The sequence below is a fragment of the Ovis canadensis genome, chromosome 19 (assembly GCF_042477335.2).
Source record: "Ovis canadensis isolate MfBH-ARS-UI-01 breed Bighorn chromosome 19, ARS-UI_OviCan_v2, whole genome shotgun sequence".
NCBI classification, from domain to species: domain Eukaryota; kingdom Metazoa; phylum Chordata; class Mammalia; order Artiodactyla; family Bovidae; genus Ovis; species Ovis canadensis.
Window position 1 is genome coordinate 64,113,688 of NC_091263.1, and position 17,815 is coordinate 64,131,502.

At 43.7% G+C, this 17,815-nt stretch overlaps 1 protein-coding gene across 1 annotated transcript in view; it reads right to left on the reverse strand.

Annotated features, from left to right (window-relative positions):
• DOCK3 (dedicator of cytokinesis 3) overlaps positions 1-17,815 on the reverse strand; it is a 291,789-nt gene that overhangs the window by 68,538 nt on the left and 205,436 nt on the right. The window contains exons 15-22 of the mRNA XM_069561103.1: positions 10,699-10,823; positions 9,045-9,207; positions 8,266-8,372; positions 7,552-7,723; positions 7,107-7,204; positions 4,840-4,923; positions 3,556-3,656; positions 2,346-2,427 (exon numbers count right to left, since the gene is read on the reverse strand). Coding sequence (XP_069417204.1) covers positions 2,346-2,427; positions 3,556-3,656; positions 4,840-4,923; positions 7,107-7,204; positions 7,552-7,723; positions 8,266-8,372; positions 9,045-9,207; positions 10,699-10,823 — 932 coding nt within the window. The remainder of the gene's footprint in view (positions 1-2,345; positions 2,428-3,555; positions 3,657-4,839; positions 4,924-7,106; positions 7,205-7,551; positions 7,724-8,265; positions 8,373-9,044; positions 9,208-10,698; positions 10,824-17,815) is intronic.

A 17,815-nucleotide genomic window follows, 5' to 3' on the forward strand; every position in this document is an offset into this window, starting at 1 on the left:
TAGGGAAGTACTTTAATCTTTTTAAATTAGAAAAATGTTTTTTACTTTAATTTTTAAAACCTTTCCTCAAAAATCCAAATGGTCCTTGACAGTAAGTATCTATGTACTGAGAGAATTGCCAAATTATTTCATGTAGCTATGGAAGTGAATAACCATAGACTATTATGGAAGCAGCTGAATTCAAGAAGATACAGGATCAAAAGAAAATTAAATTTCTCTCATTTTTCTCAGGTCTAGAAATAAAAGGCTACAAAGGCAATGATATAAGAACCTCTCTTAAATTTATTCCAAGAAGGAAGAGTACTTTAAGAAGTCTTTTGCATCTTTGAGAAACAGCTGGCGCCTGACATGTGCCAGCCATCTCACCAGGGGTCCAGTTTGGAGAAAATCAGCCTCTAGTTGCACAGGAGCTGGCAGACCCAACACACCCATTCACCATCCTCTCCCAGACCAGGACACCTGCCACCAACAGTTTATGAACAAGACAGGAGACAAAACTCCCATAACATGTGTTGGGAGCAGAATCTGATTCTGAGGAGCCCCTGGAGGTTGGCCCATGCTTATGAGCTGAATAATTCTCTTTTAAGAGAATTCAAGATTCTACACATTCTAATCAAAGAAAGGCTAAAGATCTTCCAGACACTGGAAAGGCAGAGTCATGGAGCACTGAGGAGAAACTTATGCAAGGATGAAATATGGAGCTCTGGCCACCTCTTCAAAGAAGCTTTTCCTAAACTCTTGATGTGAAGTAAAACCTCCTCTCCAGCCATTCTATGCCAAGATCCTATTTATTTCTTTAATAGCATAATTAATTTTTTCCTCACTGACTTTGTATGTTTATCTTTCTATGGTTTATGTGTTGGACACGTTTATTGTCTGCCTTTTCCCCACGTGAATGGAGGTGCTATCAAGGCTGAACCTTTCTGTGTGGGTTCCTGCTGAATACCCAGTGGGTAACCCAATGTCTGACACATGGCAGGTATCAAGCAACATTGGCTAAATGAATGACTCTTAGAAGAAAACTAAGATACCATCTCCAAGGCCTTAAGCAATTAATTTCTGAACTCACACAGAACTTTTTGCATTTAACTCCATGTGCACCCCTCAATTATGCAGGGAACCTCACAGGTGCTGGGGTTCAGAGAAGAACAGAACCCAGGCCCTGCCCTCACATCACACTTGGCACTCTGTTCTACACTTGTGTTTGAGCCTAATTCCCTTTAGGACACAGGGGATGTGTTCTTCCAGGGGAGAGGGCAGTCTTACTCCTCTCTGCATCTCGGCAGCCATGACATGCTGGTTGCCCAGCTAACACATACTGCATGAAGGTCAGAAGTGAGACTTGCGGCCTCAGGTTTTTACAGAATGTGCTGAGAACAGGCAGGGAAAATACAGATTTATGATTTGATTTTGCCTCTTTAAACTGATGATACTTAGGAGAACATGTGTTTGAACTGTTACCACACGAATAACACAAGCACAGGCCCACTAGTACTTAGAGCAGATGATGAGATATTCAAACAGGACAGAGAAAAAGCAGATCTACTTTGCTGCCATTCTTTTATTACTAACTAGAAAGGGTGGGAAAGACATGGTTAAAAAGCAACTTAAAACAAGTGACTCAAGAACAAGAAAAGACAGGGACGAAAGGAAAGAAAGAAACCATGAACTTGCTTTAAGTGAGTTCTCAGAGGATACGAGTTTTTTTTTAAAAAATAGTTAATATGGAGAACTGCTGAGCAAGAGAGAAATCAACATTCTCATAGGTGGTTCTCTACAGCAGAAGCAGCAGTCATGAGAAAACGAGTTACCAGAAAGTGTAGTTAACTCACAGTGTGGACAGTCCCCTGGAAAGGCGAGCTGTCCAGCACTGCAAAGCGCTGCCTGATCATGGCTTTAAGATTACCTTCTTCTCAACATATCCACATACAGTGCATTCACTCAGTTCTTTTTACTTAAAACAGTTATACAAAATACAGTGTTCAGTAAATACTGAAGAAGGGGAAAGTATTAGATAATCTTATTTCTAATCAATGTTGGCTTATTTCTAACCAACACTGGCTTAGAAGGAGATACGCTACTTTAGCCAGTGGAAGCAAAGACTGACACTAAGGGTAGAAGTGAGGCAGTGGGGATGACTACGAGCTGCATGCACATCATCCCTCCCTCCTGCTCTCAGATACAATGATGAGGAATAAAGACCTTTTAGGGCAAAATCAAAGGGAGAAAAGGGCAGTTAGGTGGATCAAGGCAGTCATTCCACACTGTCTACACTTGTCCTGCACTCTACTCCACGGAGGTTACTTGCAAAGTTCTGCAGGGGTGGGCCCTTTTCAGGACATTACCCGCATGGCTTCCTGAATGTGGTCCTGACGAATCAGTTCTGCTGAGCAGTCCATGTACCACTTCAAACAGCGGATTAGCTCCCTGGGAAAAAGAACAGTCCAGAAACCCCACTTTAATCCAAAAGCAATGCAGCCTGAAATACCTGCAGTCCTAAATTAGCCATAGAGGAAATAATATACTGCTGACAAGCTAGAATGCAGCGATGGATTCATCACAGCTGTGGAATCTTTAGACCACCTGAGACCAGACAACACTCCTGACCAAGAGATGCCACATTTCAATCAGCAGTTGGAGTCATTCTTTCCCACTTCCCCTGGGACACATTTCTTTTGATTACAATAAAGTTTTCCCAAAGTCATGGGCTGGATGTGTGTTTTCTTTGTTGAAAACTGCTAAGTCTCCAGAATATACAACAATGACTAGTAAATAGCAGGCTCTGAATAAAGGTGTATGGTCCCATGTGCCTCTCCTTGCCATCCCAATCATCTTATTTCCTTAGGACCAAGTTATCTGAGTGGCATGCGACTACAGGGTCAGAAAGTCTGCACATATACATGGCCGAAGAATTCAGAGGTCAAGAGAACAGGCCCTCTGCAGACAGCAGGGTTCACATCTGGGGCATATCAGTCTCGAGCTCTGCATCCTTGAGCAAGTTATGTGAGCTCTCTGTCCTCACTCTCTTCATTTAAAATACAGGCAGCAATAGTACATCTCAAATTACTGTGAATTCTAATGAGATGACACATGTAAAATCTATAGCACAGTGCCTGCTCTCTCCAAAGTGACATCAAAGTATCAGAGTCCAGTGATTCCACAGCTTCACTACCCTTCAGGTTTTACCTCTTCAAAACTTATGTTCATTCCATAGACTAATATGGCAACTTTTAAAATTGCTCTAATGGCTTTAGATAACCTGTGAGTGCTTCCCATGTTTACTCTTTGTATTATCTCTTTTATTGACTGTCTTTTCTTTCCTTTGATATTTATTTGTGGATGCTATATTTAGCTATTCACATGCTTCTCATTGAAAAGACAAGATATTTTTAGCAGCTCTTCCATCATTTCTTAGAAGGAAAAGCATGAAAACTATGTAATAAACTATAGTATAAAACGTCAGCAAAAAGCCCACAGCTAACATCATTCTCAATGGCAAAAGCCTGTCTTTCTATTCAAACACAAGTCCTAATGATGATGCCAAATGCAACTTACTTGTATGCCAGGGCTCCAGCAAAGTGCTTCTGGATGTACGTGTCCATTACAGGTCGGAAGTGGAAATATTTGATGTCTCGGAGCAGGTTGATGATGAATACCTGGGAGAGACAAGGTGTAGCAGAATTCAGTGGAGGCCTCAAACCTACCCCCAGAAGGAAACAACTCTTGATTCTTCAAGGGATGGCAAACTACAAGTGTTTTCTCCAGTGTTTCCAGGGGAGGTAAGACTGCCATTCCAGGTATGTATTTCTGGCATGTTTGTTCTACTGCTAACAACCCTGGCCTCTCATTCCAGACATGGGACTCATTTGTCAACACCAGTGACTCTGACCTTCTCTCTTCACAATAATGCTCAGTGGTACAATGTGGACCAAGGGAAGACAAAACAATATCTGTGTTGTGGCACAAACATTAAGGTATCTCAAAAACCTGGAAAAGAGAGAAAAAAATACTGTCCTCTGAGCCAAATCATCCTACAGAAGCTTGCACCCTTCGGAAATTAGGGTTGGTTGGCCACGGAGCCAAGAAGAAAAGCCAGAGAAACAAACTTGGCCAAATTCCACTGTAACTCTTGCATCTGCTGCTCATCTATCATACAGACTTTAAAGTGTCTGGTTGTCCTTGAACACATAGTCCTCCTGAAGGACTGGACATGTTCAACAAAACACACTGAATATTCAGATCACTGTCTTTTCTCACTGAGCAACCTTCTGAGACTCTGGTTCCCAGACAACTGTTTACAGGGAGAGGGTGTGATGCTCAGACCAGCACAGAGAGTCTCTGCTTATCCTCTGTTTTTGTTTTTGATATTTATTTACTTGGTTGTGCTGGGTCTTAGCTGTGGCACACAGGCTCTTTAGTGGTGGCATGTGAGATCTAGTTCCCTGAACAGGTATTGAACCCAGGCCCCTTGCACTGGGGGTGCAGTCTTAACCACTGGACCACCAGAAAATTTCTGTATCCTACTTTGTAAGTGGAAAACGAGCTGTCTTGTTTCCTTTATTGGTCTCTGGGCCTTTTGTTGGTGTAGGTCACTATTTCAGCAACCTTGCGATAGTATGAGACTAAGTATCAAAACCACAAAGCAGAGGTCCAGATTTGCTCATATAGAGATGTGCCAGGTAGGCAGGTTGTTAGTCTCCTTGGTGACACTCATCAGTCCCTTTCCTGTTGGGCTCATCTGCATCATGTGCTGACTCACTCAAATAAACTGCCTTCCGCAGATTTTCAAAAAGTATGTGACAGGAATAATCAATAAAAATCAGGAAAGGTAAGACTTACCAAAGACTGAAATACCAGCAGGCCATATTTCTCTGTGTTATCATCCAAAATCACAAAGAGTGTATCTAAGATGTCCTGCAGAAACTGCAACAGCATAAAAACCAGAAGGCTCAGGTCTTAGGACCTTGGACACACGGTCAGACGTTCAAACACCAATGAATTTATCTCCCAAACAAACAAAATCAAACATCTCCTAAGACCTCAAACTACCACTTAAAAATAACCTGGTATTCCATCTCCACCTAGCCAAGAAATAACTAGGTGAACTTTGGGTGTTTGATTATAGCCCAAAGGGCCCTAAGAGAGACCTAAAGAGGCTCTTCCTGTTGGGGAAGTGCTAAACTTATAAGGAAAGAGCAATTACCTAAAAAATTTAGACCACCCACAAAGAATAGCAATCCTGAAGGCAACATAACTGATTTTGATGCCAAATTCACTTTTGAGAAAAAGTGCTTTCTTTCCTGGGACCCCGAAATTCAGCAGTCTCTTACTGTCTACTATGACCTACCTCTGTAGAGGACATCTGGATAAGGATTTGACAAGCTAGGCCTTACCTACAGAAACTTATTTTTTGGTCTAGAAACTAGTATCCCAGGAGAAGAGAGAATGCAGCTGATGAGGGCTGTCAAAGAGGGTAAAAGATCTGGAGACAACATTTTTCTTTTTTTGAGCAAGTGTCTTTTTCTTTCTAAGATGCAAGAGTCCAGGGAGAGAATAATAAATATTCATGGATGCTCCCAGTCTTCAAAAATCAAACCTAATACTCTGTTGTTCAAAATGCAATTTAATGATATAATGTTTACAACTTGCTTCAAAACAACATAAGGTAGAAGGCATGGATGAGGGATTTATGGGCAGGACTGGCCAGGGGTTGATGACAGTCAGGGATGAATGACAGGGAGATGTAGGGTTATTTATTCTGTCTGCATCTTTGGATGCTTGAAATTTTCCAATAAAAAGTAAAAAATAATTAAAATGCTAGCATATTCCCTTTACATTCTCTCCTGGCTGGCTTGAGACAAATATTGATGCTAAAACCAGAAATGCTGGTAGGATGTTCTCTTGTCAGGAATGTAACAACTCAACCTTAAAAAGATCACAGAGCTTTCATAGTATGTGGTCTGTTCCACTGGTGAAATTTTTAATATGTTTAGAAGGAAAAAATGCCCTCAGTGTAAATTTATCTTAAGTTTCAAAACTAGTTTGTATAAAGTTTCAAAAGCTTGTTTGTATAAAGAGTTCTTTTAAAAATTTATGATACTCTGATCAATTAACACAAAATTCATACAAGACTTCATAAAAGTACAAAGAAATACACAGACTTTAAAATTATCCCTCATTTGGAGACACTGTGTTGTGTATTATTGAGTCAATGGAGCTGTAAAATAAAAGTACAGACAGTGCAGTTGTAACAGATTTGATCCTTGCCATGATGGAGCCAAGAATGTCCACGTACGGACAAGGTGCCTTTTTGAAATTCAATCTCTAGCCTACATTCCACTGCTCTTGCTGATCACCCAAAGCACCTCCATTCTCCTCAGTTGAGTTCAGTCCATTGTGCAGAATCCGCCTACCAGGCTTTCACCATTGGGAAGTGCCTGGGATTCTTCTTGGGCTCAAGTCAGGTGGGCAAACACCTGGCTTCTACACGGTGTGGAGAAGCCCTAAGGGTAACAACTGGGGTGGGCAGTGTTGCTGTCAGTTTGCTCAGGCCATTAGATGGGAAGTGTCACAAAAGCACATGAGAAAGCCCATGAGGCAGAGAGCAGGGTAGAGCTCCCTGGTCTGGACTCTTAAGTGAGAGACTGGGCAAAATCAGGAGTTCCAGTTCATGGAGAATATTTAGAGTTCTTCTAGATAATCCAGAGAGTGGGGCCAGGAGGACACCAGGCTGGGTTTGTGGTAGAGGTTTACAGAGTAAGCGAAGAAAGGAAGCAAGCAGAGACCTAGAGGCATGCAGGCGGCAGCCCACACTGGGATTGTTTCTGAGAGGCTGCCCTTTAATTATCACTTTGCTTTCTGGGAAGAAAAACAAGCCAGAAAATAGGGTTTAAAACTTAAATATTGTTTCTAAAAGGTAATAAACCTGATGTGATACCTACTTTAAAGAAAGAAGCTAATTGAAAAAAAGAAAAATAACTTTACTCACTTAACTATATACCTTAAAAAGTGGTCTCAGAGGCTTATAGGCAGAAATCAAGGGGAAGTAAGGCCCTCTGCCCAGATTCTTGCTCAGCTAGCACATGTGAATTGGGTGAAAGCCATACCTTAACAATTTCCTCCCCACTGACATGACGCAGCCGCCCAAGGATGTCCATGATCCGGTCTGGAAAGGCCTTCCATTTCAGCAGAGCAAGGAGGTCCACTAGGAAGCAAGCCCCCAAAATGGTGAACCCTGGCTATGTCATGGGCAAGCAAAGCCTAGACTCCCCTTGCCAAGGGTGGGTGGGATCTAGAGAGACAGAAACAGCTGGAAGCAGTGAAACAGCCTCCAGAGTGCTGCGATCAAGGCTACAGACACATCTGTAAAACCATGGAAAACCCCATAGCTTGCTATTACCAAGTGATTCCTTCAGCTTTGAATGAGAAGAATCCCCTCACTGTGGCATGAAAAAGCAGAAGCAACAATTTCTGTCTCTTGATAAATATCAGCAAGACAAAGCAGCAAGTGGGGACAGTGGAGGGCTCCCCCCTGCGGGCACCCTGGCCTACCGTTCTGGGTGAGCTTGGTGGAGGAGAGCTGTGTGGAAATGAAGAAAGACTCTTTGGTGCTGCGCTGGAAGATGAGGCTGGAGGGGATGTTAGGGCAGCCATTGTAATCCTCTTTGCAGCAGGGCAGGCCCAGGTACAGAGCGTGGTTGTTAAACGTGCTATTCTCATCACACTGTAGGCATAAGTAGAGGACACAGAATATTTCTGGAACCATGCCACGTGTAAAACATCAGGTCCCAGGGAATTTTGGGTTCTTGAGGCTGGACCTTGGACCTCAGGTCCTGTTAGAAGAGTACTTCCTAAGCACTTTAAAAGCGTTTTCCATTTCTTCCCCCAGAATGGCTCACATGCCTTTTAAAGAAAACATGGTGAAGCTCATGGCCTCTATCTGTTGTGCAGGAAACTTTGGGTACCAGCTATGCTGTGATAGCTGACAGAATCAGAGTCTCAAATGGCAGGTCTTCAAACGTACGAGCCAAGGCTGTAATGGCACAAAGGGGCTGAATAATAGATTTCCACGACTAGTGGAGTGGGAAGTTGGAAACAGAGGCCCTGCTGGTGTGATCTGTGGGAAAAGACAAAAGCCTGCCCACGGGTGCCCTGCTGTCTCCACCTGCACCCCACCCTAGATCCTCTGGCCCACTCGGGGGAACCTCCTGACCGAGAACCACATGTGACAGTGGTCTGAGCGGGGGACAGACCGAGGCTCCGTACCTTGTACACGTAGAGCTCATGGATGTCATCGGAGAGGGTGGTGCCATCGTCCCGCATCAAGGGTGAGAATGCAAAGCCGAAGAGTTTCTTTTCCCCTTTGTCTTTTGCTGCAATTAGAGGCAAGCATGAGTTGTTCTGCCTCACACCTCCCTTTCCAACAGAAATTCCCTTTTTCCTTATCACCTTGTGTGCTTTACTTCTTTGTCCCTTACTTTGTTCATTAAATAGGTAGCAACCTGATGGCAAGAAGGATCAGAAATGTACTAGGCTGAGTTTCCATTTATATTGCAAGGTACACAGGCTACCTAGAACCAAACAGAAACTACATGGCTAGTCTTGATAAACCAGGGGCCCTTTAAGAAGGAGTTTACTATATACAAAGGAAACCCCCAAAGAGGAATGACTCTGGCAATTATCCACTGTCCAAGTCAGACACTACAAAAGGCCAACAACATCAGATCTCATTTTAAAAAAATATTTCTTTTTGATGTGGACCATTTTTAAAGTCTTCATTGAATTTGTTACAATACCTAACTAGGGATCGAACCCACGACCCTGGAACCGAATGTGAAGTCTTAACCGCTGGACCCAAGGAAGTCGCCAGATCACACATTTTTGGATCACTGTCCAAAAAACAGTCTCTGATGACATCCCACCTCTGCGTACACAACTCCTCATTTTCTTGCCCTGATACTAGTAAGAACTCTTATTTCTGTCCCAGAGAAGGAAGAGTTATATTCATATTCTCAAAGCAATGTGGAGAGAGAAATCTCACTCACTGGAGCAGTGTCTGAACTCGAAGCGCAGATGGGAGCCTCGGAACCGGTCAATGGGGATGGGCAATTTGATAATCTCTCCCCAGCGAGGACTGTTGCTGTGGTAGAGGACGAAGGAGTGGTAGGAACTCCTGTTGGGCTCTCCTGAACCCAAGCTGATGCAGTCCTGGAACAGAGAAGCAGAGCAACATGCCACCCTACTGGAGGCGTCCCTTGGATTTCTCTGTCACTCGGACATTTCACTTCTTCCTTTGTGAGGGTCTTATTTTTCCATCAGGCCAAATCTATCAGGTGACTGAAATTCAGACTCTGGGGGCAACTGTGAAGATGGCATACAGAGCCAGCAATCACAGTGCTCCTTGTTCTCCTTGGAGCAGAGGCAACCACACACACCACTCAGTTCACCTGAAGGAAGCTGAGTGGTGCCATCTGAATCACTAAGGCAGACTCTTCATCCTCATTAAGAAAGAAATGGACTCAGCAAAGTCAGCTGTACACAGAGCTTTCCAGATCAGAGAAATAATTAAATAACAAAATGGAGAGAACCGGTTTTCTAATCTTCAGCCCAAAGGTGCACTGGCATTTTATGTTGCCTGTGGCTGACTGTTCTTGGACATAACCAAGGTAGACCAGATTTAACTTGACCCTAGTTTCCAAATATTACTGTGAAAATGCAGTCCCACGCCCCCCGGGAAGCTGCAGGCAATACAAGCCAGAGCAGCTCCTTGTCCACACAGGGCAGAGTGAACAGCTGAGAGCTCTGCTGACCCCCACATTATTCATGCAAACAAGAATCGCCTTAGTCCTTGAGGTGGGTTTTTTTAATGACACACATATCTCTGTTTCTAATACCACATCTACCCTCCATTTCTTTCTATTAAATAGCTTTGAGAGATGACTGTGACTAACTTTACCTCTTTCCTTCTGTAAAATGTGGATGATCACTGCTGTTCTGCCTACCTCATGACGCTGTTGTCGACACACAGAAGCAAGGTTTGTAAAAGACTGATTTGCCTTCTACCATCTGGCATGCAAACAATGCCTTCTCATTTGCCAAGGACTTGACCATGACTTGACTGAGGGAAAAACTGACATAACGAAAGCAGAAAACAGCACTCCAGGTCTTCTTTTTTAATCAAGAGTGTCAGAGGGTCCTTGTGCTGCACTGGTTGGAAACCACCTTTGGGGGCCTGAGTCTGCTGTTCCTTGTCACATAACCTGGTAACAGCAAGTGGGTACACCCATTTACTAAAGAGCAAATATAACCTTCTATATTAGCTCTAGGACCTAATAACAGGTCCAAAAGAGTGGGACCTAATAACAGTTACCAAAACTAAGCAGCTGGATGCTAGACATGTGGCTGAAAAAGTAACATGTAGGACAGAACTGGAGGGAATAGGTCTAAATGAGGACAGGAAGGATTCAGGTCAGACACTAGGAAGAATTTCTGAAAAGGCTGTATGACCCTGGAAGTCATTATCAGAGCATACTGCAGGGTTTCCCTGAAGAGAAGCTAAGGTGGAGAAGAGTCTTAGGAAGTGATTTCAGTCCCTCTTGAGGAGGATGGGTCTGAGGATGGGACTCTGGACGAAGTCCACAGAAACACTGAAATTATTACAGGATTAGCTGCCACTTCAAACTGACTGGCAAACCTTACCTTCAAGATTTCACCATCTGCGTAAAGCACATACATGGTCACTTCAATATTCTTTTGTACGCTCTTTCCCCCTCTCTCAAAATCCCCCTTCTCCAGGGTGAGGTACAGGTCATTGCGGATATCACCTGTGGGGAAAGAAGTGCCACGTATTCATGACTGCAGAAGCCGCTGTGCCCCATGTGCGTGGAGGACAAGGCTAGCATCTGGATCCTCCAGGGTTCAGGGAGGTGCTCAGGGCATTCCAAGCTTGGTTAATCACAACGGACGTTCCACCAATATCAGTGCAGCAGTACTCAGGTGGGTTAGTCATGTGCCCTCTCAGTCTGAATCTTAACGCTGTTCACCACAGCTTGGCTAGGGTGGGAAAAGGCAGACTGCAGGGGACTGCTCAGCCTCTCTCCCCTCCAAGAGAACGGCTGTAATCTAATCCTCCAAAAGAGGAAAGGTTTTACAATCAAAAGGAAAAGCACTTCCTTTAATCGTATCTATGTCTTAACCACTAATTCCTCGTTCTTTCCCTCTTTCCTACCTTTCTTTTGGCAGCCCTCCATCTTTCTGAGTCTGCCTAGAGGATACACTGCTCCTTCCTTCTGCAGGCTTACCTAGTTAAATTCCCTGCTGGGGTGCCAACAGAGGTCACTGGATGGTCAGGTTTTCTTCTTTTTGTAGCAAGTGCTCTGGGAGCAGATGACTCCCCAGAAGCGCAGGTTGGACACTGGGGCGACAGTGTTGGGCTCCTGTGCTTTGAGTCCAGCCCCTGCAGCCCACACTGGCTGCTTTAGAGCGGGCAGGAGCGGAGCCAGCTGCAAGTCTGAAACGACCCAAGTCTCAAACGCCTTTTTCTTTAAGGGGGGATGGAACTGTCTGTTCATGTATAAAAGGAGCTTATATGGGCTGCTCTAAGCTTCTAAACCCACAAAGTGACCAATTTTACTTAACACAAACTAAAGAAGGGCTTTCGACTTGCAAAAAAAAAAAAAAATGAAGCCTTTTGGGGGTGGGTGGGGAGGGAATGTTCAAAGGAAGAAAATGACAAAGGGAAACCAGGTGAGGCCAAAGTGAGGATGTGCTGGCAGCCTGAAGAGATCAACTGAAAGTTAATGGAACAATTCATTAACTTGCAAAGCAAACCAATTCAGAAAGCAAAGTCTTTCCACTTCAGTTTCTAGAGAAACTGGCACATCTAAGTCTGCTCATTACTTGGGATCACAATAACATAAAGAGGCTTTGTTTTTGGTGAGCTACTGAGCTTTCTGGTTTGGCCAGGTACTTAATGAGAGCCTCTTTTCCGCACTGCCCGCTTTTCTAACTGTGGGTGTCTGAGTGTCTCTTACACATGAAACAGTGATAGACTAAGACTGGCCCATATCTTGGGCTTTGGGGTCTTCATGTCCAACCTTCTATTCTTAATGTTGCCTTCCTACCCTACGAGTACTGTCTTGTGTTTTTTGTCACATAATACTCTCAAAAGAGCAGTCCATGAGGAACGATTATTCTCTGACAATGCAGAGAACTTTAACATGTGAAAGCTATTTCCCTAAACAAATAGCCCTGAGGCTTCACGAAGGGAAGAGGAAAATGCATTCTTGAAAATCACATGCAAATGCAACTGCTGAGCAGGTGGGACCGACTTCAGGGGGTCCATCCTTGCAGTCTGCACAGACTTTCCTCCTGGGCTGAGCAGAACCTCTACTTTGAATTCTGATGAGTCTAGAACTTTAATCTTCCTCTTTTGAACAATCCTACTTGGGTCCTCCTTCACTTTCTTGCATTGGAGAAGGAAATGGCAACCCACTCCAGAGTTCTTGCCTGGAAAATTCCAGGGATGGTGGAGCCTGGTGGGCTGCCATCTACGGGGTCGCACAGAGTTGGACACAACTGAAGTGACTTAGCAACAGCAGCAGCAGCAGCAGGTCATTAAAAAGAGCACTCGTGTGCAGGTAGGGTGGGGAAGGCGAGCAGGAGGAGAAGGAAAACTCAAATGCGTCAGTTTGCTACTGTCAGAACAGAGGATGAAAAAAATCAGCCCTGAAAGTAAAATTCAAAATTACTGGGAACTTAACTATAGGTTATTGCCATTATAATGGGGGAAATCGGAGTTGGTTACACCTTAAATTTTTAAAAACTGGAACAGACACCTCAGAGCTTTCTCCTGATAATAGCTTCTTAGTTACATATTAGCTTTTCTATGGAACTTAAGTAATTATTCAATTTCTAGGATGATCTGGCATAAAGTGAATAGAGAATTTTAATGTCTAAAGAATAGGTGCTTTGTTTAAAATTACCCTGGTTTAAATCAGCACTCTCTGGAAGTTATTCTCAAGACAATTCATGTGACTCTTCAAAGCAGATGTTGGCTACCAGCAACAGTATTCTAGCTTGTACAAGCATTTTAAATTTCTGTGGCTCTATACAAAAGGTAACATATTATAGTAAGTATGTCCCTAAATGGAACATTTCAAACTTTTCCTAGCATCGTACGATATAAAATACTAACATCAAATTGGACATCATCTTACAGATGGATAATGACAGAATTTGGTCTGTTTTGGTTTTATAGAGTGAGTTCATAGTTTCTGAGCCGCTTCTCCAGGGTATTTTAAACCAGAATGCTAATTTCAAATGAAGGACTGAGTTAGATATTCTTACAGGTTTTAGTCTTTTAAATTTTTCTATTTAAATAGAATGCCTTTTGTGATCATCTAGAAAATGTGTAAATACGCATAACTGTACCCTCTGAGTTACACACTGAAGCAGCTTGATTTCATCAGATCTTTCTTCTTTATTTAGAGAATAGATCTGCCTAGAACCAAGGCCATTCTCAGTCAGAATAGTTGCAATTTTGTAAATTATGGCCTCAATTTTGAAAACAGCTCTTTGTAACTGTTAATGTAGCTGGGGCCTTCTCCTCAAAAGCTCTCTGGAGGATCATTTAAATTGAACTCTCCACTAATTCTCAAGGAACTAGAAGTAACAAATGTGAAGAGCTCCAGGATTTAATGAGCCAGGCCTGCCTTACAGAGAGCTTCCCAGGGTCCCCGCTGTTCATAGCTATCCTGATCGCACGTTACATGTTTACAAAAACTACTAGTAGGATCATGGGTTAATACTGTCTCCATGAGGCTTGTGTAAACTTTAGCACCAGTGGCCTGGAAATATTACCAGGAGAGGCATGAGGACAGGCACCTTACAATACGGTTGGGAAAGAGAAGGCCTGAGCAGCAGTTTCTGTGATTAGTTTGGAGACCACCGCGTATATCTGAATCATCTAGAGAGCTTGTTAGAACTAGATTTCTAATATTCACCCTTAGAGATTCTAGTAGGTCTTGGGTGGGGCTTGTGTACTTGTATCTTTAAAAAGCATCAGGTAACTCCGATGCTCTCCAGGGTTTAACATCAGGGGACCATAAAGTGTGGGTCTGCTGGGAAGATGCTAGTGAAGTCTGTCTGGGGGTGTGGAACTGGGTAGCTCTTAGGCAGCATGGAGGATTGATGGGACGGGTATGGAGAGGGGGAGGCTTTTTGGAAGCAAGTGGGAGTATGTACTGTGGAGGGCAGCCCTGATTCCATTTGCTAGGTGTCCTCTGCTTCCAAAGATTGGCAGAGCCTCTAAGAGCATCAGCAATGCCTTACATCTCTGAATGCTTGGTGCTCAGTTGACACGCAACAGAGTTTCTTGAATGGGAAGATGAATGAATGAGGCTGTTCTTGTAAGAGGGCTTCAGAATAAATAATCTTTGTCCCTTTTGCCGTTTCACACAGAAGCCAGTGACAGCTGTTGGTACAGCTGCATGTCAGAGAACTAGGGACTTAAGAGTCGGCAGAGGCTGGCAAACTTTTTCTGGAAGAGGCCAGATAGTAAGCACCTTTCAGGCTTTGTGGGCCACATGTTCTTTGTTTTCACAACCCTTTTAAAACGTAAAAAACCATTCTGAGTTGGCGGACAGTATGAAAGGCTTCTGGATTTGGCCTATGGGCTATAGTTTGCTGATACAGTGTTCAACTGTCCAGAGTAGCGTCACTACCCAGCAACACTCCAGATTCCTAGAAGTTGACACAAAACAGCTGCTGGGGAAGGAGCCAGGTCAGGGACCTGAGGCCGTCTGACGATGTCAGGGATTGGCCTGAAACATTCTGGGGTCCTTTGACAGAGAGGTCTCAGAAGGAAGCAGTGCTTTGCAGCTACCAGAATCCCAAGGGGCTGGGAAGCACTGGGACAGAGCTGCATCCAGCAGAGGGAACAGCGTGTGCTTCAGCAGCCGGGCCTGATCATCCAAAGACCTGCATCCTAGTGCGACTTTGGAGAAACAGCTCATCACATGTTTGCAGGTCTCCTCTGAAAGCAGTCTACAGAGGTTTCAGAGTCTTCGAAGTCCAGCTCAGGCACCAGAGTCTCTGTTAGCAAGATCGTCTCTTGCCAGACACACCAGCCTTACTTGGAGTTTGGGGGGCACTACGTCTTGCTTGGATTCTTTATTACATTCATGTTCCTTCTGTACAAATGACTCACACCACATGTGAGGCTCTGGGTTCAAGGATAATAGTGTTAACTACTATATTATTTAGAACTTGTCCAATTTGAGACAGGATTAGAAAGAGCTTCTGTGGATAGTGCTTTCTTTCCCTTAAGACCATGTAAAACTAGAACACATCTTCTCCAAGGAGACACTGCAGCCTGCTCGGGATGGGGCCAATTCTATCTCTTGGCAGAACAGGAGTCTCCTGACAGCATTCACGGAGATGTGGAGATGTTAACTACCATCCTGTATGGACAGTTTCAGACATGTGACCGAAGTTTTATATGCCGGAGTAGCTCTTATTCTGAGGAAGAGACTTAAAAAAAAAAACAGGATCTTGGGAAGATTTCTTTAGAGTACCCAGGAAAGACAGGTTCTTTCTTTCTCTAACCAAGTCTTCAGTGTCACACTTCCATTGGTTTCTATTGCTACAAAGTCAGTGACGTTCTCTGCTCTAACAGAATGACAGGAATGGGCACGGAGTGACATCACTGTGTATGGTTATTCCTTTCTTGGGTCAGGGATGTGGGGATATTCCAACCCGTTGTGGGACCAGATGTGATCATTCCTAAACCATCCCTTAGAGATATGGCCACAGCTTCGTGTGACACTCAGACTGACCACAGTCTTTTGAGTCTACTTGTGGTAAATACTGTCATCACTCTTTTGAGAAGAACTTTTCTTTCAAAAGTCATGTGTCCAGCAGAGCTGATAAGAGCAGCTTTCTGCCTTTCTGATTCTTTGCAGCTTGGGATAAGCCCTACTCATTTTCTTTTCAATGGGAATAGCTGATTTGTCTCATAAAAATCCTTTCCTGTATCTATTCACCTAGGGCTTTGTAAGGTTTTTTAAATATTCCAACATGTCCTTAGTTTTCTCTGATCTTAATAAACACCTAAAGTAATACACAGTCTCTAGGTTGGGCTGGTAGCTTCCCTAACATTTTGTCAGTTATCCCAAAAGGTGAGGCTGATGAAGGATTAATAATGTAAATGATACCCCACCCCAGTATTGCAACATTCCATGAAACAAATGAAGATGGAAACAAAGCAGGCAAAAGCAGACAGGACACACAAAAGCAGGAACTTACACCCAACTATCTTCATCTCTGCACCAGAAAGAAAGGGGCGAGAATGAGGGGACAGCACAGAGAGAAACAAGAACAATTAAGACAAACAGGAAAAGAGAAAAAAACATCACTTGCAGGTTGGTGATGAAGCATGCACTTTATATCAGGGGTCAAAGCAAAGGACAGAGTGTATTTCTGAGCACAAGGGCAAGAGTCGGGGGGCCCCCTTGAGGGCTGCCATGCCAGCATAGCTGCCTTCTAAAGGGCAAGGTCAGGGCAACCCAGAGAGGAGCTTGTACCAGGTCTGATTCAGAGAGGGGCAAAGCATCCCTAAAGCAGAGTACTCTTTAGGACACGGTTCTCAAAGTGTGCCCTAAACCATCACCTGATAGCCTGTGAGGAATACAAATGCTCAGGTCCCACCCCAATTCTCCTGTATCAGAAACTCTTGGGGTGGGTTTAGCAATGTGTTTTTCACAAGCCTTGCAGGTGATTCTGATACATACTAAAGTTAGAGCAATACTGGTTTAGGGAAATAAAAAAACTTAGCCATTAGCTAGAATATATTAAAATCACAGGGCAGATTTCTTCTCACAAAAGAGAAGCTCATTTAACTAATATGAAACTTGACCCATAATGCCCACAGCAAATGATAACCTTACAAATTCAAGGCTTAGAAAACAAGTTAAAAGGTTTCTTTCCCACAGAGCCATGACAGGTCTGCATTCCTACTGACTCCAGGGAATAGACTCTCCCAGAAAGCTGACACTTAGAAAACTGCACAGAAGCTGGTGGCACACCCCTGCTGGCTTAGACGAGGTTTGGAGGAGGGCACAGACCACTCCTGAGCAAGAGGTTTTAAATCATTCCCTTTCAGTTTACAGTCTTTTGGCTGACGGTTTTCTTAAAAGTTCTAATTGGGCTAATGCTGACAAGTGAGTCACAGAAAACTCATTCACCTGAAACGTCTGCCCTGCTCCAGTATTTCCTCTCCATTTTCTTGAAAAAAATCTCAAGGAGTAAAAGTGTGTTGCAGAGTTATTAGTTTCTGTAATGAACTAAAATGAGTTGGGAGGGAAGGAGGAACTACCCACAGAAATATGGCGATAAACCAACAAAAGGCTATTAGGTGCTCAGTTTCAAAATCAGGCTTAAGTTCCCATTTGGTTTATTCTTCTATAATCTTGGATGGATTTTCCTGGGTTTATGTGCCTTCTCTGCGACTCCCAGAACACCATGAGCAATGGTGGTCTTGCCTCGTGCTCACTACCGTGAGTCATGAACACAGCTGGATGCCTATGCAGTCAGGGCCTTGGCTGTGGCAAACAGCAGCACATCTCCTGTTCACAGCAGTCACATGGTGTATCTTAAACACTCATGGAAAGCAACAGAAGACCACTGGAAAGCCCTTTTCTGAAATCATGCGTCAGATACTGGTGTGGTTAGAACTTGTCTAGATGCTGTAACTCAGACCTGTAAGCTCTGTCAATATGCTTTGACAAGGACCTGTCTGGGCCATCTGACATAAAGG